Source organism: Pseudophryne corroboree, chromosome 4, assembly GCF_028390025.1.
Source record: "Pseudophryne corroboree isolate aPseCor3 chromosome 4, aPseCor3.hap2, whole genome shotgun sequence".
Taxonomy (NCBI): domain Eukaryota; kingdom Metazoa; phylum Chordata; class Amphibia; order Anura; family Myobatrachidae; genus Pseudophryne; species Pseudophryne corroboree.
The window spans coordinates 615,477,521-615,501,975 of record NC_086447.1 but is presented as its reverse complement, the minus strand read 5'-3'; the positions used below and the strand labels follow the sequence as shown (position 1 = coordinate 615,501,975).

The 24,455-nt window shown below is 45.9% G+C and overlaps 1 protein-coding gene across 2 annotated transcripts in view; it reads left to right on the top strand.

Annotated features, from left to right (window-relative positions):
* Positions 1-24,455, top strand: part of SYNJ2 (synaptojanin 2) — a 468,795-nt gene that overhangs the window by 195,612 nt on the left and 248,728 nt on the right. For both annotated transcript variants that reach the window (XM_063917654.1, XM_063917655.1), the window contains exon 5: positions 20,489-20,572. In XM_063917654.1, coding sequence (XP_063773724.1) covers positions 20,489-20,572 — 84 coding nt within the window. The remainder of the gene's footprint in view (positions 1-20,488; positions 20,573-24,455) is intronic.

The window sequence follows — 24,455 nt, the reverse complement described above, 5'->3', positions numbered from 1 at the left end:
AAAACAAAGGTTTCACTATCTCACTCTCGCTCAAAATATTCCGTATTTCGGAATATTCCGTAATTCAGAATATTTGGATATGGGATATTCAACCTGTACCTGCATTTACCACATGTAAACACAACGCGCAATCCTGATTAACCGCCATTGACCTACAGTAAAAACCACTAGCAACAAAGCATTTGCATGTGACAGGTACTTGCACTAATGGTTTTACTTGTGGCTTTCTTTACACAAATGCAGTGCCATTGGGTATGAGACCTATAATGTACTGAAAGACCTACATTTATTTCTCTGTTCTTAAAAGTTAACATTTTTATACACACACACACGCACAAATATTTAGTGTAACACTGAATAATTAGGAATGTTTTTAATTTTAGAATTATGGAATGATAAATCAAGTGTGAAGTATTTTGTTCAATATTAAACCAAATGTAATTTTCTTGTTAAAATGACTTAAATTGACATGTGTTTTTCATTCAATTTCATTTTATAAATAGCATCTAATAGCAGATTATATGTCACGACTGAGATTATACAGTATGTCACAACTGTGAGCTGCATGTCAGAACTGCTGCTACTGAATTTGTTTTTGCTAATGTTTCAGCAGGATCTGCAGAATCTAGAAAGCGTTTTTGCCATCTCACAGCTTGATTTGATCTTGTAGTATTACCAATCCACATCAAAATTACTTAAATTGCTTTTTAATTTTTTTTTTTTAACTAATTATTATTTCATCCTTTGCTTCACTTTTTTCTCTTTTGCTTCAGGTAACAATTTAGGGATTTAAGGCACAGTTCCACAGTGTAGTTAATCTTATTATGTCGTCATACTACTATTATCCATAAGTCAGGCTTAGCAAATTCCTGAAGTATTAAACAAATTTGTGGTAATTATTTATTTTAATTGAACAACAAGATTAATGTACTTTATGTTAGGAGCAAGTGGGAGGTGGGGTAGCAAGTTTTCGGTAGGATTTGCAATTTCAACTTTTCTACATAAATACTGATGTCTTCTGTGCATAGCCACCTATGAGGTTATTTTTGTCTTAGTTGTTCCAGATATCCGTAACCCTTCTACGGCAGCTCCTGTTTACAAATAAAAATAATTATTTAGAAATTGTATTAGTCTTCTCTTCAACAAATCTTTTTTCCTTTTATGTACTTACAGTAAGTGGCATCATTCTCGCCATTTCTTCTGCAAACTACTTTCTCTGTTGTTCCATGATTTCATTAGTACATATAAACGTAGCGATGAAATAAGATGAAGAAAGCATATATGCAATTGCTTAAATATATTTTCAGAAAACTAAATCCACAATGCATACTTTACTGCAATTTGGATAGGTTGTCCATTTATCGTAGTAATTAACTTCACTATAACTAATAAACTGTTTGGACGTTCAAAGTTGTTGACTGGGGGAGGAAGACACCAACCCTTCCACATTTGTATATGTTTAAGTTCCTGTACATACTTTCATATTTACATAAACACATGAAATTTGTGAAAGGGGTTGGTATTGAGGCTCCAGCGGTCAGAATGCTGACAATCAAGGGCGGATTGGGATGGAAAACCAGACCAGGAAATTTCTGGAAGTAGCCCCAGTGGAGGCGGGGTTTGTTGAGGGGGCTGGGTCTCTGTAGAGATGCCGGGTAATCCTTCCTCATAGGGACTGATTCTTTGTTGAAGGTAGTAGTGGGCATCCTTGCGTCATGCAAGCCCACATGAGCAGGGCCCTCTTCCCCTCTCCCACCTAGATCATCATCCACTCCATACTCCCCACAATGGCACCCAACCAATGGCCCCTACCTCCCTGATGCCCTCTTCAGTGTCATGACCGCTGATGCAGCAATGTCTACATTTTATGCACTTGTCTTGCACTGCAAGTTGCCATTTTCTTGTTTTGCTCATTTGCCTATGTACAGGACTTCATTAGGCACTGCGGAACCCCTGTGGTGTCATATAAATAAAGGATAATAATAATAATAATAATAATAATAATAATAATCATTACCCCTGCAGTGCTTAGAACGAGTCCCGCAGCAAAAAAAAGTTAACAAGTGATGACTGGCCTACGTCCATTTGCTGAAAAGTCATATAGAGAGTGGCCCTAGAAGCTATATGCTGATCAAGGTTAAGAGTTAAATGCATACAGTTTTGTGATGCTGACACACAGACGCTGACAGAGATGCTGACAGACAGACACAGACACACAGATGATAACATCCTGGCACACTGACGCTGGCACACAGATGCTGATACACAGATACTTACACACTGACACAGATGTTGACACATACACTAACACACAGATACTGACACACTGCAATTTCTGTAAGTAAGGCAATGCCATCTCTTCCCTGGTCCCTGGCCCAGTTTCTGCCTACCTTGTATTCATGTGAAGCATAAAGCCAAAACAGCCAGCATGGTGGTGAGAAGACAAAGAGGAGGCACAACCAGTGTCTCAGCCGAGGAAGATGAGGACTTAACTGCGCAGCCCACTCTGAGCCCTCGGCAGCCACGGCAGTGAGGGGCCGGCCCGGTCATCACACATATCAGGGCCAGCCAGTCCAAATAGTTCCAAATGATCAGTATAAGCTGCGCTGCCAGCCCGGGCCAGGTCAGCGTCTGAGCCAAGCATTGCTAGTGCTCAGTGCTGCCTGTGTTCTTCCAGTTTGCGTTCCATATTGAACACAAAACCTGGTAGCCTGTCAGCCGGCACTGGCAGTGTAGGCCAAGCCCAGCCATAGGTGTCGGGCGGCCTGGACCAGCAGAGTGGGTCAAGTGTCCAGCCAACCGGAAAACTGTCCTGGCGTCCTAATTTGCCCCTGCCGACAGTGGTATACCGGCAGATTTTGGTAAGTATTTTTAACCCTAACCCACCCCTCCCTCAACCAAACCCTAACTGTCCCTTACCGCAGCCTAACCCTCCTCATAGTGCCTAACACTAATCCCAGTATTTACCTTCGGGATACTGACCATCGGCCGCTGTTGGCATTCTGACTGTTTGGATCCTGAGCACCAGGATATTAACTACATCCCATTCAAAAGCATTTGCACTGGGAATAGAAATGTAGTATCCCCTGTTTTTGGAGCACATGTTTTAACATGTCTGATCTACACGGTCGAGTCACATTATTTTGACCTCCCCCTACATTTGACGTTGGCAGCCCATAGCCCATAAAGTACGTCACATGTCATGCGCTGGCTTGGTGGATATGTAAGGTGTACGATAGGCTGTCTGCACACATATCGCTCATTGCTGTCATGGGGAAAAAGGGCCGATTTTATCAGAGTTGTGAAAAGAGATTATTATCGAAGCACCACGTGCCACTGATGTGAGAGGTAAACGTCGGCTACAAAGAGTGAGGGCTGACGACTTGCTACAGTAGACTAGCTCACCGTCAAAACGAACCTAGGGCTACCAGACGTGTATCTAAAATGACAGTTCAGCCCATCTAGCTGTTGTCGTGCAGCACACGGTGGTTACTCTGGCTATTAGTTACTGGTCATAAAAATGTGACTCGACAGTGTATATCCTGGTTCATATTATATATTTCTGTCTCTGAAGTGTTGCATACTCAAAGTTATTAAGGTTGCTTTTATATAATTGGAAAGAGAGCTAAAGAGAGTGAAAGTACCAGCCAATCAGCTTCTAATTTAGGGCCTAATTCAGCATGGCACGCATGCTGATGCGCACGTGCAGAAGCCGCACTGTTCGTGCGCACACTGTGAGATGCGATGGCATCTCACATGTGCGAATGCCTCTGCTTAATTGATAGGCAGATGCATTCACGGGATGGGGAGGGACATCGCGGCAGCATTGAGGGGGGACTGTCCAGACAACACAGCTGTGTCCGGATCATTTGCGTGGTGGGCTGCTGTGATCCGACAAATATGGAGGGTAGCCGTCTGCCTTTACAGCTAGGCTGCTTAGGCAGAGAGCTACTCTAAACATGCAAAAGCATCGCCGCCATGCGAAGCTTTCGCATGTGTGCAGGAAGGGGGGGGGGCCTAGATCCAGCATGTCCGTGTAATGGATTATAGATGTGTGATTTCTCTGGCTGGGTCCACAGGATTATTCACAATATAACATTGGGATATGCCGGAGCGACAGCGGAAATGGCACCAACACGGTCACGAGCTTTCTGGCCTCCCAGGATGCATCAGGGCTTCACCATATAATCCCGCCCACTGACTCAGTCAAATCAGTTTTTTGTTTGGTGCGGCAGGAGTCGGACCATGGTCACAGGGCTGCTGTAGATAAAGCAGCCTAAAGCTTTTATTATTTTATTTTTATACTCTTACTATGTTTTTTTTTAGCGACTTTTCCTAACAGCGTCTTAAACGTATACGGGAAAGAGTAGCTCCAACAACTCCCCACCGGGTCGCAACAACGCTTACCTTCGCGGTACAGTGCTGTCTCGACGGGCGTCTGTGTCGGATGTTCTAGCAGGTCCAGCAGACGTAACCAGGCTGTGGCCGGGGTTCCGGTATGAATGGTCGACCATGTTATGGTCGACAGTCATTAGGTCCGACCACTATTGGTCGACATTTACATGGTCGACATGGACACATTGTCGACACATGAAAATGGTCGACACGTGAAAGGTCGACATATGACAAGGTCGACATGAGTTTTTTAACTTTTTTTGGTGTCGTTTTTTGCGTAAAGTGACTGGGAACCCCAATTAGTGCACCGCGTCCCCTCGCATGGCTCGCTTCGCTCGCCATGCTTCGGGCATGGTGCCTTCGCTCCGCACACTTTACCGTTCCAATGTGGATCGTAAAGTATGGAAAAGTTCCCCAAAAGAAAAAAAAGTTAAAAACTCATGTCGACGTTTCATGTGTCGACCTTTCATGTGTCGACCATTTTCACGCGTCGACCATGTGTCCATGTCGACCATGTCAATGTCGACCAATAGTGGTCGACCTAATGACTGTCGACCATAACATGGTCGACCATGTGAACGGATACCTGTGGCCGGAGCATGGGGGAAGGTAAGTCTATGGATTTCCTCTTACTAGGGGAGTCCGGACACAGCTACACTGTATTGGTGGAGACTACAAACAGTGTGTTGATGCGCCGAACACCTCGAGTGCGACAGCGCTACGCTCTAGGGATCATAGGCGCCAGGACTAGGTTGAGGCCGCGATCCTTAAAGTTTAAGTCAACGGGGGGAATCAGACGCTCTCCTGGCAGTCCCTCCTCCAAGTTCATGACCAGTTTCCACGCGTCTCCCGTCCATGAACTGAATGACCTCAGTTCCGTCTCAGACGCTACCACGAGGGTACTCGGTCGCAACTTAGACGCTGTGCTTGTGTACACTAGAGATCCGTCTAGACCGAGTCGCAGGCCTTAGCGTCTGCATACACGTGTTAGTCACTGAGCGTCCGTGTCCGTCAGTGAGCATCCGTGTCATGCATCAGTTATCCGAACGGCATTGTACACCAGTAGCGTCTGAATCCACTCAGCGTCTTGCGAGCGTATTTGTTTGGATATGGAAGTGTGGTGAGTCTCCCTGTATCCCGCTCTACGGAGGAAGGGTATACAGTACTAAAAATTCTCTCTACTTGTTAGTATGAATTGTTAATTTTTAGTACATATTGCATATGAGATCTGTATATTACTGCGTTTTCTGCATGTTATATTTGAAAAAGGACCAGTTAAAACAGAAGTACAATTTTCTTACTTACTTTGTAAGTTGTTATGGGGGTTATATTCTCATATGACAATGTCTAATGCCTTAACATGTGACTGACTGCTAGTATGTGTGCTAACTTTTGTATGTCGTCAGTCCTGTTCTGACCTTCAAATCAGGTGCACGGTTGTGGTCAGATTGATCTCACTTCTATATATCTATATATAGGTGATTTTCAGTCATTAACAGATTATTACCATGTCTGTGAGCGGCAAAAGTGACGAGGAGAATTTATTAGGCACTCCTACATCCCTAACATGCTTATCCTGTAAGACAAGGATAATTGGTATGGACCAGTTGGTCACTTATGAGGGGTTGTATGCAAATTGTTTTGCTTTTCAGCAAAGAAAAAAACAGGATTTGGTTCAACAACCAACAGAGCCACCATGGAATATGTTTGCAAAGACTTTGTCTTCAATAACGGACAGGTTAACTCCGGTAGCGCCACCCCAGGGGTTAGGTTACACTATTAACCCATACATGCAGCTCCCTTCTTACGGCTTGGTTCCAGTAGCCTCTACAAGTAACCAAGGAACAGGTAAGACCAAGACAGATACGTCTATGTGGCAGACTACACAAGATGATACATCGGATAATGATACAGTATATTCAAATACTCCGTATGATGATCAGTCGCAGAGTTTTAGTTCAGAGGATGTAGCTGAACTTATTGACTCTGTGAAGGCTGTTCTCTCCTTGGGGAAGGGGCGTGGCCACAAAATAATACCAATTCATATTACGCTGCACAGTAGTCTCCAATATTCAAATTATGCCGCACAGCAGCACCACTACACCGCTTTACACATTACGCCAGGTGGAATTAGCTTTTTACACATTACGGCAGGCAGAGTCCCCTTTTTACACATTACGCAGGAAGAGCACCTTACATCCCCCTCCCTACTCTTAGGGTGTAGTGTAGTGTACTGTAGGGTAGTGTAGAGTACTGAAGTGTAGTGTAGTATAGTGTAGATTAATGTAGTGTGTAGGCACGTTCTGCCTTCCCTCCAGGTGATACCTGTTATAATTACCCACTAAACAGCCCCATTTACCCTGATCGAGGAGAGGAGGGGGTTAAACAGAAAGAGACCTTCGGTTATTCATAATATGCAGCTTATGCTGCTGCCATAGGCTGCGAGACATTGGTGTCAGTGTGAGAAAATCCAGCGCTGAGGTGACCTGTTGAAAAAAGGAGCCGTGTTGTGAGTTACTGCAGCGCTGACAGGCTCCAGTAACTTGCGTCTCCCCAGTGTTTTCTTGCTCCTGACGAGGCGAATCCAGCGGGGAAGCAGCAGCCGCGGCGGAGGAGGTCCGTGATGACAGGCGCAGCCGACCCTTAGAGGCGGTCCCGGGCAGTACTTGGAGTGCAGTGATTGGCCTCCCCCTGTGCCTGTTCGGAGCGGAGGCGGAGACCAGGAGCTTGGGGCTGCGGGCGCCAGGCAAGCGGGCAGAGTGTCAGTCAGTTGGGGGGGAATATGCGGCCACTCGGGGAGTCGAGGTGTATGTAGAAGGTGCGCCCACAGGGCAAATGCGCTGTGGTCAATGCACCTTCTGCACACACCTAGTCACGGCACTGGTACACATATAGCCACAGTGCCAGTTACACATATGTACTCAGTGCCAGGTACACATGTGATGCCCACCTGGTTATTTTCCCCCTAAACAGCCCCTTATACCCCTGCTCTAAGATGGGGAAAAGCTGAACAGAGGGACTGTTGGTGTCTGCTAATTGCAGCTTATCCTGCTGCCCTAGATTGCAAGAAATTGGTAGCAGTGTGAGCACAGCATACACGTGGGGATGATCTAGGACACTCCCACCTGCCTGCTTTACATCTGCTCGTGGCCCCGGCGGGAAGCATCTGGGGACCCAAGACTGAGCTGATATATAGAGGGGCTGCATAGGACTGTTACAGCACTGAGGAGACGATTGGCGGGGCAGATCTGCGCCGTCAGGCTCAGGAGTATAATTAGCCGCAGTACTGACCTGTTCCAGGCTAGACCTAACAGCGGCTGGGAATCCAAACCAGGGAAGCAACAGCCTGTGGTTACATTCTGCCGAGGTGATGGTGGTGACAGGCGGAGCTGCTCCGAGGGGCGGACCTGAGGCGGGACCTAGCAAGCAGTGAATTGGCCTCCTCCCGGGTGACTGTCTGGATCAGAGGCGGAGACTGGGAGGTGGATTCGCCAGTGAGATTCACCCATTTTACCACTTAAGGCAAGTGGGAGGAGCAGCTGCACCTGAGTGACATTGTCTGCAGCTTCTACACTGTAAGTGCGCCAGGAGCAGGGAGGGAGCAATCGCAGCCAGCCAATGTGAAGGAGCAGGGCAGCTGCAGCGGCTCCCAAGTTCCCATCCCTCCTCCTCCCCTGCCCACGGAGCTGCTCCTCTACGGCGGCAGCACACACACACACGCGGCTTGTAATGAGTCAGTTTGACTCATTACAATGCTGCTGACTTTACACCGAGGATGCGTAACTGCGCTGTGTGCCAGGCACACCTGGCACACACGTAGTTACGGCCCTGCTGGGACATAGTAGTCTCCTTACCGAAATCAGCTGTCTCCGTCCCGGCACCGGTAGAGTGAGGAAACACGGTCACTATGTTTTCTATATGTATATTGTTATGTGTTGTCTTTGGGTTACAGACCCGTTCCTGACCCCCCCGCCGACTTAATACATTCTGTGTTTCTTTTGAACGTTATTCTTTAATACCCAATTCTAGTTGTGAGTGTTGGTTCAGTGTGCTCGCTTTATGTTTTATGCCAGTATAATTACATATTACTGCACTCCCCTGATGGTTTTTGTTTTGTCACCAGTTTTTGTTCGTGACAAACAATGTGGCCCTCATTTAGGGCCCTTTCAGTTCTTTTTCTTTTTTTCCTCCTTTTTTTCTATCTGCCTCTCCCTCTTTCTATTTTTGTTTTTCTTGTCCTTTCCCGGTTTCCCCCCCCCTCCCTTATGGAGCCCACATGTATGTTTACGCTGATACTGTCTGTCACTGACCTGGGTTGGGAGTGTTGAGAACTCGGGGGTTCTTCCAATGATAGGGAAGAGGAACCACAGCTGGGCCGGAGCAGGGATGGCCGGATATAGGTTTTCCTCATGCAGCACTTAGCCGTTGTAACCGACGTGTAATGCTAAAGAATTAGTAGTGGCCAAGGCTTGGGACCGATGCTGAAGTACACAGAAGAATGAAGAACTTGTGAGCGATGTTGAAGAAATGAATGAAGATTTGAGAACGATGTTGAAGCACACAGTAGAATGAAGAACTTGTGAGCGATGCTGAAGAAATGAATGAGGATTTGAGAACGATGTTGAAGCACACAGAAGAATGAAGAACTTGTGAGTGATGCTGAAGAAATAAATGAGGATTTGAGATTCAGTGTAACTCTGGAAGTTTGGGAGGCATTCCACTTAGGGATACCCTGTAATACTGGAAGCACAGGAGGTGTCCCACTGAGAGATACTGTAATGCTGGTAAAGCAGAGAATGTCCCACTGAGTGATACACTGTAATGCTGGTAGCACAGGGAATGTTCCACTGAGTGATACACTGTAACGCTGGTAGCACAGGGAAGGTTCCACTGAGTGATACACTGTAACGCTGGTAGCACAGGGAAGGTTCCACTGAGTGATACACTGTAATGCTGGTAGCACAGGGAAGGTTCCACTGAGAGATACTCTGTAACGCTGGTGGCACAGGGAATGTCCCACTGAAAGATACTCTGTAACGCTGGTAGCACAGGGAATGTCCCACTGAAAGATACTCTGTAATGCTGGAACACAGGAGACGTTCAGCTTGAGAACACGCTGAACGCTGCTAGCACTGGTGATCATTGGAAAGACGATACTCAGGCGCCGGGGCTCTGTACGGCGTCTGCCTTTGAACTTCCCGCCCTCTCCCGATTGGCGGAAGGGGCCGATGACGTCACTCGCTCACCACGCTCTCGTGGATTCCGGGCGCAATGGTAGCGCCCACATCCCGGGAACCCGTCGGAGGCAGCGCCAGCAAGACGAGACGACCCGGAACCCACCGGGGGCGACGACCGTCGGGAGACCCAGCGCACCCGGAGCGGTAAGTGCGGCAGCCGCTGCACCGCGAGTGTGACAGTACCCCCTCCTCTAGGAGTGGCCCCTGGACACTTTCCTGGTTTCGTTGGATGTTTACAATGAAAGATCCGGACTAGTCGGTGAGCAGTGACTTCAGAAGCTTTGACCCAGCTCCTCTCCTCAGGACCATAACCTTTCCATTCTACCAAATACTGTAAATTCTTGTGAAGATAACGAGAGTCAAGAATAGTTTTGATTTCAAATTCTGTTCCAGCTTCAGTCTCTACCGAGGTTGGGCTAGGAGACTCCGAATGAAACCGATTTAAAATGAGGGGACGAAGGAGAGAAACATGGAAACGCGGAGAAAAGTCTCTAAATCTTGATTGACACGTTCAGTTTGCCCATTGGTTTGTGGATGGTAAGCAGATGAGAACTTGAGGTTTATTTGTAAGGCTGAGCAGAGGGCCCTCCAAAATCTTGCAGTGAACTGTACCCCTCGATTAGAGACTATCTCCCGAGGTAACCCGTGCAGGCGGAAGTGTTCACGAATAAATATTAAAGCCAACTTGGGAGCCATTGGTAAACCGGTCAACGGAACAAAATGTGCCATTTTTGAACAGCGGTCAATAATCACCCAGATGGTATTGTAACCCTTGGAGAGGGGTAATTCGGTAATAAAGTCCATAGAAATATGGGTCCAGGGTTTCTTAGGAATGGACAGTGGACGAAGCAACCCCGTAGGAGGCAGACGAAGAGTTTTGTGCTGAGCACATTGAGGACATGAATTGACATAATCTTGTATATCCTTCTTCATGGTGTCCCACCAATATGACCTTCGTAGAAATTCACACATTTTTTGAACTCCAGGATGACCGGAAAACTTGGAAATATGAGCCCAATGCAGTAAATTTGGTCGAAATTCAACTGGTACAGACATTCTCCCAGGAGGAGGACCCAGAGAGGTGGGAGCTGCTGAAATAGAGACTGGACTGAGAATTAAACTCTTTTCAAAGTAATTCTCCTCATCCGAGGCCGTTAAAGAACGAGACAGAGCATCAGCCTTAGCGTTAAGAGTCCCGGCCCGGTACTTAATAACGAACGAGAACCGAGTGAAGAAGAGCGCCCACCTAGCTTGACGGGGATTCAAGCACTGGGCCATCTTGATATACAAGTTCTTGTGATCGGTGTAAATAGTAATTAGGTGTTCAGCACCTTCCAATAATTACCTCCATTCTTCTAGGGCAGATTTTATTGCTAAAAGTTCGTGATCTCCAATGGTGTAGTTTCGTTCAGCAGGAGAGAACTTACGAGAATGGAAACAACATGGATGTAACTTCCCATCAGAAGAGTACTGTGAAAGGACGGCACCGATGCCTACTGAGGAAGCATCGACTTCCAAGAAGAATGGTTTTGAGAAATTCGGTTGTTGGAGTACCGGAGCAGACATAAAGGCTGATTTCAACCGGGCAAATGCTTCTACAGCTTCAGAAGACCAGAGACTTGGGTCAGACCCCTTTTTGGTTAGGGCAGTAATGGGTGCAACGATGGTAGAAAACCCCTAAATGAATTTCCGGTAGTAATTTGCAAAGCCCAGGAATCTTTGTACCGCTTTCAGTCCCGAATGGCAGTGTCCAGTCCCTAACGGCAGTGAGTTTTTCCGGATCCATGCGAAGCTCCGTACCCGAGATGACATAACCGAGGAACGGAATCGAAGGGACCTCAAAGATGCATTTGGAAATCTTGCCGTAGAGACGATTCCTTCGTAAGCGAAGAAGTACTTCCTTGACCTGTACTCTGTGCTCTGCAAGATTCTTAGAAAATATCAGAATGTCATCCAAGTACACCACTACGCTTTGGTATAACATATCTCGGAAGATTTCATTTACAAATCCCTGAAAAACGGCAGGGGCATTGCTGAGGCCAAACGGCATTACCAGATATTCGTAATGCCCGTCCCTGGTATTGAAGGCCGTCTTCCATTCGTCCCCCTGTCGGATACGTATCAGATTATAGGCTCCTCTTAAGTCGAGCTTAGTGAAGACGTGGGCTCCGCGAACCCTATCAAATAGCTCAGTAATTAGCGGCAAAGGCTATTTGTTCTTAACGGTGATATCATTTAAGCCACGATAATCAATACATGGTCTTAACCCCCCGTCCTCCTTCTTCACGAAAAAGAAACCTGCTCCAGCCGGGAAGGTAAAGGGGCGAATGAATCCTTTCAGTAGATTAGATTTGATATAATCCGACATAGCTTGGGTCTCGGGTAATGACAAGGGATATGTGCGTCCCCGGGGTGGCATTTTCCCTGGGATAAGCTCAATAGGACAGTCCCAGGGTCTATGGGGTGGTAACTGATCGGCTGCCTGTTCCGAGAATACATCTGTGAACTCCCGATATGCCTCCGGAATGAGCTCCTCATCCGACTTGGAAGATGCACGGAGCGGGTAAACAGGAGTGAGACAACTAGAGTGACAAAACGAAACCCAGGACAATATTTGTGACGACTTCCAGTCGAAGTGAGGGTTGTGAATTTTAAGCCAAGGTAGACCAAGAACAAGATCGTGAGGCATCTCCGGAATTACTGGAAACTCCAAATGTTCTTGATGCAGAGCTCCGACCTGCAGCTTGATTGGCTCTGTGCGACTTGTAATAAGACCATTAGATATTTTGGTACCATTGATGGCAGTCAACGTTATAGGTCGTTTGACAGACTTTAACTGTAAACCCAGACTCTGAACACAAGAAAGAGAAACAAAATTTCCTGCAGCCCCAGAGTCCAGCAGGGCCTTAACAGGTTTGGCTATAGACTCAGAAAACAGAGACACGGAGAGTAAACAATCCACTGTCGGAGAAGATTTAGATGTAACCCCTAACTTTACTCCTCCGGAACAAGCTAGGCCTGCCCGTTTCCCGGACGGGACTTGCAAAACTTGATTAAAGTGATCCGCGGCTCCACAGTAGAGGCAGAGTTTACCCTCACGACGGCGCTGTCTTTCCTCCGGGGACAGCCGGGATCGGTTGATTTGCATGGGTTCGTCCGGACTCGGGGTAACTGTTTGCTTAGGTGGGAGAAGCCGGAATCTGGATCGATCCGACCGACTACGTTCGCCACCTCGTTCCTGCATGCGAAGATCCACCTTGACACAGAGTGAGATCAACTCTTCTAAAGGATCCGGCAGATCCCTAGTGACCAGCTCGTCCTTCAGACGGTCAGAGAGCCCGTTCCAGAAAGCAGCCCTGAGAGCATCATTATTCCAGCGTAGTTCTGAGTCAATGGTCTGGAAGTGAACCACATACTGTCCCACAGAACGGGAGCCTTGACGGACTCGGAGCAGGTCCGAGGAAGCAGCGGTCGTTCTACCGGGCTCATCAAAAATCCTTCGGAATGACGCGATGAAATTAGTGTAACTGGAAACCAATGGGTCAGATTGTTCCCACAACGGAGACACCCAATCCAACGCTGAACTTTCAAGCAAGGAAATGATGTATGCCACTTTGGACCGATCCGTGGGGAAAGTTCAAAATGCGCCTCGCATTGGTTGAAAAAACCACGGCAATTCTTTGGATTCCCATTATAGCGAGAGGGAGTGGGAAGCGGAAGGCGTGACCTGGTTCCAGACGAGGATTGAACATTACTGGAGACGACTACTGGAGCGGGTACTGGAGCAGGAGACGGAACTACTGAAGCCAGGGAGGCCTGAATTTGATCCAGCCGGCCGGATAATTCCTGGAGATACTGCATCACCTGGCTCTGTGCCGCCTCCTGACTCTGAACTCGGGAAGCCAAGTTTTGGATGGCGCTTGACTCTGGGTTCCGATCCCCCGGGTCCATGTGGCCTGAGTATACTGTCACTGACCTGGGTTGGGAGTGTTGATAACTCGGGGGTTCTTCCGATGATAGGGAAGAGGAATCACAGCTGGGCCGGAACAGGGATGGCCGGATGTAGGTTTTCCTCATGCAGCACTTAGCCGTTGTAACCGAGGTGTAATGCTAAAGAATTAGTTGTGGCCAAGGCTTGGGGCCGATGCTGAAGTACACAGAAGAATGAAGAACTTGTGAGCGATGCTGAAGAGATGAATGAAGATTTGAGAACGATGTTGAAGCACACAGTAGAATGAAGAACTTGTGAGCAATGCTGAAGAGATGAATGAAGATTTGAGAACGATGTTGAAGCACACAGAAGAATGAAGAACTTGTGAGTGATGCTGAAGAAATAAATGAGGATTTGAGATTCAGTGTAACTCTGGAAGTTTGGGAGGCGTTCCACTTAGGGATACCCTGTAATACTGGAAGCACAGGAGGTGTCCCACTGAGAGATACACTGTAACGCTGGTAACGCAGAGAATGTCCCACTGAGTGATACACTGTAACGCTGGTAGCACAGGGAAGGTTCCACTGAGAGATACTCTGTAACGCTGGTAGCACAGGGAATGTCCCACTGAGTGATACACTGTAACGCTGGTAGCACAGGGAAGGTTCCACTGAGAGATACTCTGTAATGCTGGTAGCACAGGGAATGTTCCACTGAGTGATACACTGTAACGCTGGTAGCACAGGGAAGGTTCCACTGAGAGATACTCTGTAACGCTGGTAGCACAGGGAATGTCCCACTGAAAGATACTCTGTAACGCTGGTAGCACAGGGAATGTCCCACTGAAAGATACTCTGTAACGCTGGTAGCACAGGGAATGTCCCCCTGAAAGATACTCTGTAATGCTGGAACACAGGAGACGTTCAGCTTGAGAACACGCTGCTAACACTGGTGATCATTGGAAAGACGATACTCAGGCGCCGGGGCTCTGTGCGGCGTCTGCCTTTGAACTTCCCGCCCTCTCCCGATTGGCGGAAGGGGCCGATGACGTCACCCGCTCACCACGCTCTCAAGGATGCCGGGCGCAATGACGGCGCCCACACCACAGGAACTCGCTGGAGGCAGCGCCAGCAATACGTGACGACCCAGAGCCCACCGGGGGGCGACGACCGCCGGGAGACCCAGCGCACCTGGAGCGATAAGCGCGGCAGCCGCAGCGCCGCGAGTGTGACACTGTCCAAAGTGTTCCGTCTTATTTTCCTCAATGGTTACGTTTTACTCGTTGAATGTTAATGGTCTTAATTCACCTAATAAGAGGTGACTTGCTTTGGAGTCTTTTCATAGGGCAAAGTCTAAAGTAGTTGGCCTTCAGGAGACTCATTTCTCAGCCAAGGCACCCCCGCCTTTTATAATGGGCGTTATCCCTCTAGTTACTTTGCTAACGGCCCTCATAAACGACACGGAGGGGCTATTTTATTTCACAACTCAGTCCACTTTGACCTTATTTTCCAAATTTCAGATAAAGATGGACGCTATTTAATTTTAGTGGGGAAATTAGAGGATAAAGTCACGACCCTTGTCTCCTTATATACTACCAATACCAATCGGATTCACTTTTTACGGAAACTCTTTGAATCCATACAAAAGGTTAAAAAATTCCATGTAATAATTATGGGAGACTTCAACGTGGTACCAGATGAAAAGTTAGATAAATCCTTCTCTCCTACGAAGCCCCTTAGAGGAATACGCCCCCAGGCCAGTTTGAGCCGCTTATTAAGTGAATTTGATTTATATCATGTCTTGCGTATACTGGCCCTCATTCCGAGTCGTTCGCTCTGTATTTTTCATCGCATCGCAGTGAAATTCCGCTTAGTACGCATGCGCAATATTCGCACTGCGACTGCGCCAAGTAATTTTACAATGGAGATAGTATTTTTACTCACGGCTTTTTCATCGCTCCGGCGATCGTAATGTGATTGACAGGAAATGGGTGTTACTGGGCGGAAACAGGCCGTTTTATGGGTGTGCGGGAAAAAACGCTACCGTTTCCGGAAAAAACGCAGGAGTGGCCGGGGAAACGGGGGAGTGTCTGGGCGAACGCTGGGTGTGTTTGTGACGTCAAACCAGGAACGACAAGCACTGAACTGATCGCAGATGCCGAGTAAGTCTGAAGCTACTCTGAAACTGCTAAGTAGTTTGTAATCGCAATATTGCGAATACATCGGTCGCAATTTTAAGAAGCTAAGATACACTCCCAGTAGGCGTAGGCTTAGCGTGAGCAACTCTGCTAAAATCGCCTTGCGACCGATCAACTCGGAATGAGGGCCACAGTCTCCAACGGTTAAAGACTATACCTTCTTCTCCCACGTGCATAATTCCTATTCCCGCATAGACTTAATATTTTTACATAAGTGGTGACTACAACACACATCCAGATCTACACTAGCCCTGTAGTATGGTCCGATCATGCAGCAGTGACTTGGACTTGGAATCTTACTCTTATATGTCTTCTAGACCGTGGAGACTCCCAGAATATATATTGACTTCTCCTGAGGTGTTAGCTCGCAAGTGGAGACTACGTCAGGTAAGAAAAAAAATTAAATACATCCAGACATCGGTAGAACAGAAACTTCTAAACCCATCTGATATTGCAGAGGCATTTGCCCAATATTACTCACAACTATACAATCTAAAATCTGACCCTGACACTGTGCAACCTACTCCCTCACTCATAGCTTCCTTCCAGTCAGACCTTCCCTTCCCCAAACTGTCTGTGGACACTTTATAAACTCCCTTTACATACAATGGTCGGAGGAGGAAATAGCACTGGTTATCAAATCCCTGCCATCGGGTAAGGCTCCTGGTCCGGATGGATTCATTAATACCTTTTATAAAAGTTTGCCCCAATCCTCTTTCGAACCTCACCTCTTTATACAACTATGCCACAGATTGTGGTTCTTTACTTGAAGAAATGCTGCAGCCACTTATCATCACAATCCGTAAGCAAGGTAAAGACCCCTCCCTATGCCAAACTATTGCATTGCTCAATATGGACCTAATTTTTCCCCCCAAGCTTATATCGAATAGGCTATCCCCTCTCATCCCTCACATTATCCATCCAGATCTGGTGGGATTCATCAGAGGTAGGCAATCAACGGACAATACAAGAAGGGTTTTTGACCTTGCTGAACATATCACAATCAAGGGTGAGGAAGCTATTTTCCTTTCCTTAGATGCTAAAAAAGCGTTTGACAGGTTGCACTGGGGGTTCATCCGTGAGATTTTATTGAAAATTGGTATCAATGGTGCAATCTTGTCCTCTATATTTGCATTATATAGCTCCCCAACGGCTGTTGTGTTCAGTAATGGTTTTCTATCTTCCCTCTTTAAGATTTCAAATGGTACTAAACAGGGATACCCGCTGTCACCCCTCATGTATGTCCTCGCCATAGAAATGCTTGCACCTTATCCTTTCTGGGTGTACAGGTTGGGTCATCTCTGCATAAGCTTGGCTTGTTTGCAGATGATGAGCTTTTGTTCATTACTCACCCTGACACTGCATTGCTGGCCCTACATGAAATTCTCAACCACTACAGCGCAGCTTCCTTCTATAAACTCAACACGTCTAAAACTATCGCCAGAGAGGTTGTCTGTGTTTAAGAGACTCTACAAATATAATTGGAAGAAGGACTATGTTTTATATTTAGGAGTTTAATATCCCAAACTCCCTATCGCAAATTGCAGTGATCAATTACACCCCACTACTCTCACACATAGAAGCGCTTTTACAAAGGTGGTTAGGGTTGGAGGTGTCATGGTTAAGTAGACTAGCGACATTTAAAATGTCAGTGTTGCCCAAATTGATTTTTTTTTTTTGCTCAATACCTTATCTAGTCCCTCAGAGGGTCATTAGTCAAATAAATTCTGTGATACTTAAGTATGTTTGGAATAAGAAGCCTCCCCGAATAGCGTATAGCTGCTTAACTAGGGCACAGAGATTTGGAGGGCATGAGGTGCCTGACTTAAAGAAATACCAACTTGCTTGCCTTGTAGCACAAATAAGTGACTGGTCTTTACCCGCGGGCAGGAAACAGTGGGTACATCTAGAAAAAGTTATGTGCACATGCCCCGCTGATTGATCTTTTGTGGATTCCGGTCCAACAGAGACCGATCTCACACATTGCAACACGTGCCATCATAGATTCCTATAAGGCGTGGGATACATTAGTGGTTTCTTCTAAAACTGTCTCTCTCCCTTCTCGTACACTTTCACTATCTGCTCTCTTGGGCCTTATTCCAGATCTGAATCTTTCTAAGTGGATATCGTGGTATTGACACCGTTTCGGAATTGCTAGATGGTACAACAATTACTCCATTTGGAACTCTACAAGCTCAGTATGGCCTCCCAGCTAGCAAAATGTTTTCCTACTATCGTATAACCCATTGGATAACCAGCTCATTACGATCTTCAGGTCAATTGCTCTTGCCACCCCCCACCATCTTAGCGAGAATCACCTCTAGTAACGCCAAAGGGCTCTATACGATTCTGGTATGCGCTGGAGTACAGCTCTGGGAGGGGGACTAAAACACATGCTCAACTCCAATGGGAATTGGATCTTAATTGTTCATTTACCCAACAACAGTGGGAGTTGATTTACCTTTCGCCACATACTGTGTCCAAATGTACCAACCATATCGAAATGCACTTTAAACTGTTACATGGCCTTTATTTTACCCCCACTAAACTACACAGGAGCTGGCCTACAGTGTCCAAATTATGTTGGAGAAACTGTGCAGAGGTGGGCAACCTCTTTCATATTTTCTGGGCATGTCCTATGCTCCGTCAGCTCTGGCAGGATATATTTACACTTGCCTCTAAGGTTGTCCATACCCCCCTTCCGGAGTCGCCTTCATTGGCCTTGTTATATATTTACCCAAAGGATATATCTAATACAGATCAATATGTTTTGGGCCACATTTTTATTGCTACAAGGGCAGCATTAGCACAGGATTGGAAGAGTCCCTCTCCTCCTATGCTCCTAAAAATTCTCTGTAAGGTCCACCATGCTTTTCAAATGGAGACTCTGGCATACCCTACTCCTTTACAGCTAATTCGACATCTCGAGATGAAGCTAATTAACTTTTAAATCCAGATTGATCACAGAACCTGGAATTATTGAGTTTCTCAGTGTTATATATTTCTTGTTTACATTCTATGCTGTACCTGCTTAACTTTCTTTTTTTTGTATGTTTTATTGTTTCTGTTTTATGTATCAATAATTGTTATGGAAGTTGGATTTTGGACTCCCCCTTCCTTGTTTTTCCCACTTTTCTTCTTTCTGTACCCCCTCCTTTCCATGATTCACAAAATTAAACTTTCAATAAAAAACGACTGATGTAAAAAAATAAAATAAAAAAAAGATGCCTCCCGTGGCTTTTGCTATGTTCACGCAGCTGCTGCATACAAAGACAGCAGCTGTGTTAATAACCAGTAAGCCCATATAGCCTTAACCACTTGCCTGGCTGTAACTTATGTGATGCGACCACAGCCAGGAGTATGTTACCTGGCGAGATCGCATCATGTACATCCGACTACACCATGGTGGTGGGGTTGGGGGTGACCACTTAACATTAATGGGGGAGGGGGTTGGGTAGAGAAGCCCCCAGAAAAAAAGATTTTAGTTGCTTGGGGGATTATATATTAAAATAAAAATTACTCACATAGTGACACATGGGGAGTGGGGCATCAAGGTATATTTTCATGAATCATGAGTTAAGTGGTTAATCAGGCATGAATCAGACATTGGTGACATAATAAAAGGTTTTGTGAACTTTTTTTTTTTTTTTCAATTGTGTTGCTTTTTACATTTTAGATGGCAGCCCTTTTGCCTTCACTAATATATATATTGATATCTAGGAGTTCATAAAGGTGCATACACACTGAGCGATATAACTGAGAGATTTTGACTATATAGTCAAAATTGCTCAGAAAGTTAGTGCATATCTCTCCATGTGTACACAGCCAGCGATAGCGATGCGCGTCCCCGCCAGGTCGCTATCGCTGCTAAAAATAGACTGTGTAGGCAAGTCAATTTTGGCTATGTCGCTGGAAAAGAAAAAGCATCCCCTTGCTTGAATGAGTTAGCCAAAATCGCCCATAGCCAAAATCGCTGGAAAAGTTAGTCAAAATCTCTGGTAAAGTTAGTCAAAATCTCCTACTGCCAGTTCAAGGGAAATCGCTCAGTCAAAATCTCTCATAGTCAAAATCTCTCCGTGTGTATGCACCTTTAGCCAGGATATACAAAGTTCCTTTTTACAAAACTCACGTCTATGATTGAATAATGTAGGTTAATTTTTGTGTAGTATGTGTTTACATTTTTGGTGGTAATGATCACACAAAACCAAAAGTACTTTTTGTTTGGTAGCATAGGACATATTCCTGTTACACTAGCAGTCCGCTGGCAGTCAGTGCCATGGTAGGCCGTGTGGCTGCTATGGAGTCTGTTGATAAGTGGGGGCTCGTTGATTAATGTGCTGGAAGCCCATTGGAAGAGTGACACTTGGATTGGTGAGAAGCTTTGTTTGCTTTCCCCAAACAAAGCTTACTATGCTGATCTAGTGCTAGTTACATCACTATGTTTCCTCCAGAAAATGTGCACACTTCATCCACTTACCTATGCAACTAGTGCAGTCAGGAGAGGGAGGGGAAGACAAAGAACCAGAATGCTAATTATTTTTTAATAGCAAATGTCATGTTTTAGTCTATTGATTCTGAAACACTTAATACGTGGCCATTGCATATAATGGAACAGTAAACACAGAGCTAATCTGTAGCCATGAATTGATATTCTAAAAAAAAAATCCAATGTAGTAATTAATGTCTTAAATATATGAATATGTGATCATATGTAACATTTCTTTACAGACAATATACGTGGATGATGATGTTTCCTCCTTTGTTCAGATCAGGGGATCTGTCCCATTATTTTGGGAGCAACCAGGGCTCCAGGTACAGTGTTATGCTTTCTCTGTGTTTAATCTTAATCTGCTCCAGCAAACAAATGCTGTAAAATTATATCATCTGTGCAACAAAAGGAAAAGTTATTTCTAACCAACGAGCAAGAAAATCAAGCAAATCCATCTACACCTATTTGTGCCATGATCAAGCGCCGGGATCCCGGTCCCATCCCATCTGCTCAATGTACATTGCTGTGCTTTATAAATAGAGGAGGAGAGTAATAGTACAGTAGATCAATTACAGTATTTGGCTATACTGTATATGTTTGCTGGGTGATCATCCTGTTATAAATAACTGAATTGTTTTATTTGCTCTTTCACCTTTCTGCATGGTGCTTTTCTAAGTAAACAGGCACGCAGAAGATAACTGACTTGCACTATAATCATGGCAGTATTATTAGCAGGTGATTTGTGCTGTCATCACTCGGGCATGCATTATTCTTTTGTGAGTATGTTTAAGCAGATTGTTTGGTGTATGCGAGACAAGGGGCTCAATCCGATTACCCATGTGTTAATTCCAGCACGAGTAAGCGTTGATGTATGCCACACCTATGGCATTGCCATACTTGCATATTTATGTTTATGGTCTGCGTACGAGTCCGGGGTGAGATCGGGCCACGAGGAGAATGTTGTAATTTAATAGATGCGTAATAGCGAATGTGTTGCACATAAAATAATTTGGGTACAAGCGGGTTATATGTGTACTTTCCGTAAACTAGATGCATCAGCTGCTGTTGCTGACTGGAGCACATTTGGAGCTCTGCATACCGTCAGATATATACTATGTATGCATGCATTTTTCTTTTCTATTTGAGTAATTTGTGGTCATTTTGCAACCAGCTGTGCATCAGCGCCTGACTGAATAGATTGGTGGATTCATACACAGTGACGAGGCAAGTGCTGCCACAACAGCTCAAATGGTAGCTGTCTGCTTTTTTACCTGAATCAGATCCCATTGGGTCACTGTCCAAAGATGTGGGAGAAGCTTCAGCTGTTGCTAGTGGAAGACGAAAGGAAGGCCTTTACTGAATTTTGCATTATGTGGTATACAGAGATGTGCGGTGGGTTCAGTGCCTGGTGAGGTACTGGATGATTCACTCTCCCCCCAACCAATGGAGAAAAAAAAATAAAAAAAAAAATGATTGGGGTTCCCCATACTTAAACAAAACCAGCACCAGACTGAACCGACCAGGGGGAGTAATGCCATAGCAGGGGGGACACTCAGTGTGGGGTCCCCCTGCCATCGCATTAAACTTCCCCCAAACCAGTCAGCCTAGTCCTGAAATCTCTCAGAAAGTGGGCACCCCAGAAAAAAAGTAAATGGAGTCCCCCTTACCGAGCAACAACCAGCAGCCCAGTGCTATGCTCCGCACCCCTGGTGGCGGTGGGTACGGGGTTCATGACATACAAATATTGTTCTTTACAGGCGGCCTACAGGTCCCAGCAGGCCTGCCCCAGCATGTCGGCACGTGGAGAAACACAAGTGACTGCATGCCCAGACATTCAGGGCCTGCTGGCACCTGTAGTCCTCCTGTGAATAAAGTATTCAAATAAATACAAGACACAGTTTATTTTAAAAAGTTTATTGTACAGGGTCTTCACCTGGGGTCAGCGGCCTTTGGGCAGCTCTTTTCCATGGCCGCCGCCTCCCCAGGACTTTTGGAGTCTTCTATCTTCACCTGTGGGGTGGCGGCCCCCAGGGCTTCCGCGTCTCCACCTGGGGGGTGGCGGCCTTTGTACTACTCTTTTCCATGGCCACCGCCTCCCCTGAGCTTCCTGGCATCTTCTATCTTCAGGAGCTTTTGCTCGGCCGGTCGCTCGCTCCCTCCCTCCCTCCCCGCTGGCGGACTGACAGCCGCTGCCTCTCGCTGACTTTTATAAGCCAGCACCGAGGGGTGGAATGATGACGCGGCGAGCCGTGATTGGCTCATGGTGGCCATCTTAGATTTAAAAAATGACGCTAACGGCGCCATTTTTTAAATTGGAACCACTCCGCTCCGCTGCCGAACTCTGCAAAAATGACAGGCAGGGACTGGATCCTCTGGGATCCAGGCCTGCCATCTTGCCAGCTATCCCTGCCGGGTCTCGCCGCCGCTAACGCAGCACCTCCCACTGCATATCCCGCTGCCCAACCAGTGATGACAGCGGATCCATCACTGGACAGCTGTATCTAGTGACAGATCCGCTGCTCAATCACATCTGCTCGATTGACAGGGGTGTGCTTTCATGTCCATGTGTCATAATGATCTTCTTTGTATTATTTTAACCACTAATGACTGCACGTCCTGGTATAGTCGTCCTGCATATTTAAGCAAGCAATTTTAGGTGCAAGTCCTATTAACAATTGTCAGGAGATGTTACAGAAAGTTCATTGGGACTCATGGCAAAGCTCTAGCTGGCAGATATGTCTTTATATTCCTAACATACTGTATTAATTCTCCTAAATATTTCTATGAATGTGCTGAATATTCTTCCATAAAATATGCCGTACACATGGCACTTCTATTCCGTTTCTGGCAGAGAGTGAAATTTCTCATCTGGTATTATGTTATGCCAAAGAATGTCTGCAAGTTATAAAACAGCCAATGAGATTTCTGTTCAGAGTCCAGGGAAATAATTTGTTGTCTGGACGTTTTCTCTAAAGTGACAGTTATTACAGCAAATGTACTGTATCTGTGACTACCTGGAGACAAAATGGAACAACCTCATATAATGGTGCATTCAAGTATGGCTTTGTGTATTACAACATGTAAGAGGCTCCGCTGAAACCCAAACAAATCCTTCTGTAATTATTCCTCTAGCAACATGTACAGATCCTTCCAGATCCTGTGACTGTACAACATGGTTGCTTACAATGTGGCTTTTAATTAATTAATCAGGCAAAATTGTGCTTATATTGTGATAACTATAAACAATATATTTAACTACTGTATATATCAGGCTGGAGGCATAGGTGATAGGATAGAAACATCAAATAGAGCCTCCATGCATCAAATTAAAGAAGGTTCTGTAAAATGATAGTATTTGGTCTTTTGCTGCAGCTACAATTGGAATGACAAATCGTTTAAAAAGTGCCGTGTGTATGCTTAATCACAATGCCGATACGTGCACCTGCAGTTCGCTAGCGACAGCCTCAGTTCCTTTGTACATGCAAGAAGATCTGTGGCTGTCGCTAGCAATGTCATGCTGCCGAATGCAACATGGCCCTGCTCCCGTGCCCTACCCACCCATCACTTGTCACCAGTGCCGTAACTAGACATTTTAGCACTGTGTGCAAGAAACAGCATTGGCGTACCCCCATATGCAAAATAGGGCCAGTGCGCGCCGTAGGCGCACTGCAAAAATATAGGGGCGTGGCTTCATGGGGAAGGAGCGTAGCCACAAAATAATACCAATTCCTATTACGCTGTAGAGTAGTCTCCATTATTAAAATTGCACTGCACAGTAGCGCCACTTACACACATTACGCCAGGTAGAGCCACCGGCACACATTACGCAATGTAGAGCCCCATTTTAAACATTACTCCAGGTAGAGCCCTCTTTTACACATTATGCCAGGTAGAGCTCCCTTTTACACATTACGCCAGGCAGAGCACATTATACATATTATGTCAGGTAGAGCCTCCTTATACACGTTACGTCAGACAGGGCGTCCTCGTACACCTTACGCCAGCTAGAGCCCCCTTTTATACATTACGCCAGGTAGAGCACATTATACATATTACGGCAGGTAGAGCATCCTTATATGCATTACACCAGGTAGAGCCTTAATATAAATTTCTCTGACGTCCTAGTGGATGCTGGGAACTCCGTATGGACCATGGGGAATAGCGGCTCCGCAGGAGACTGGGCACAAATAGAAAGCTTTAGTACTA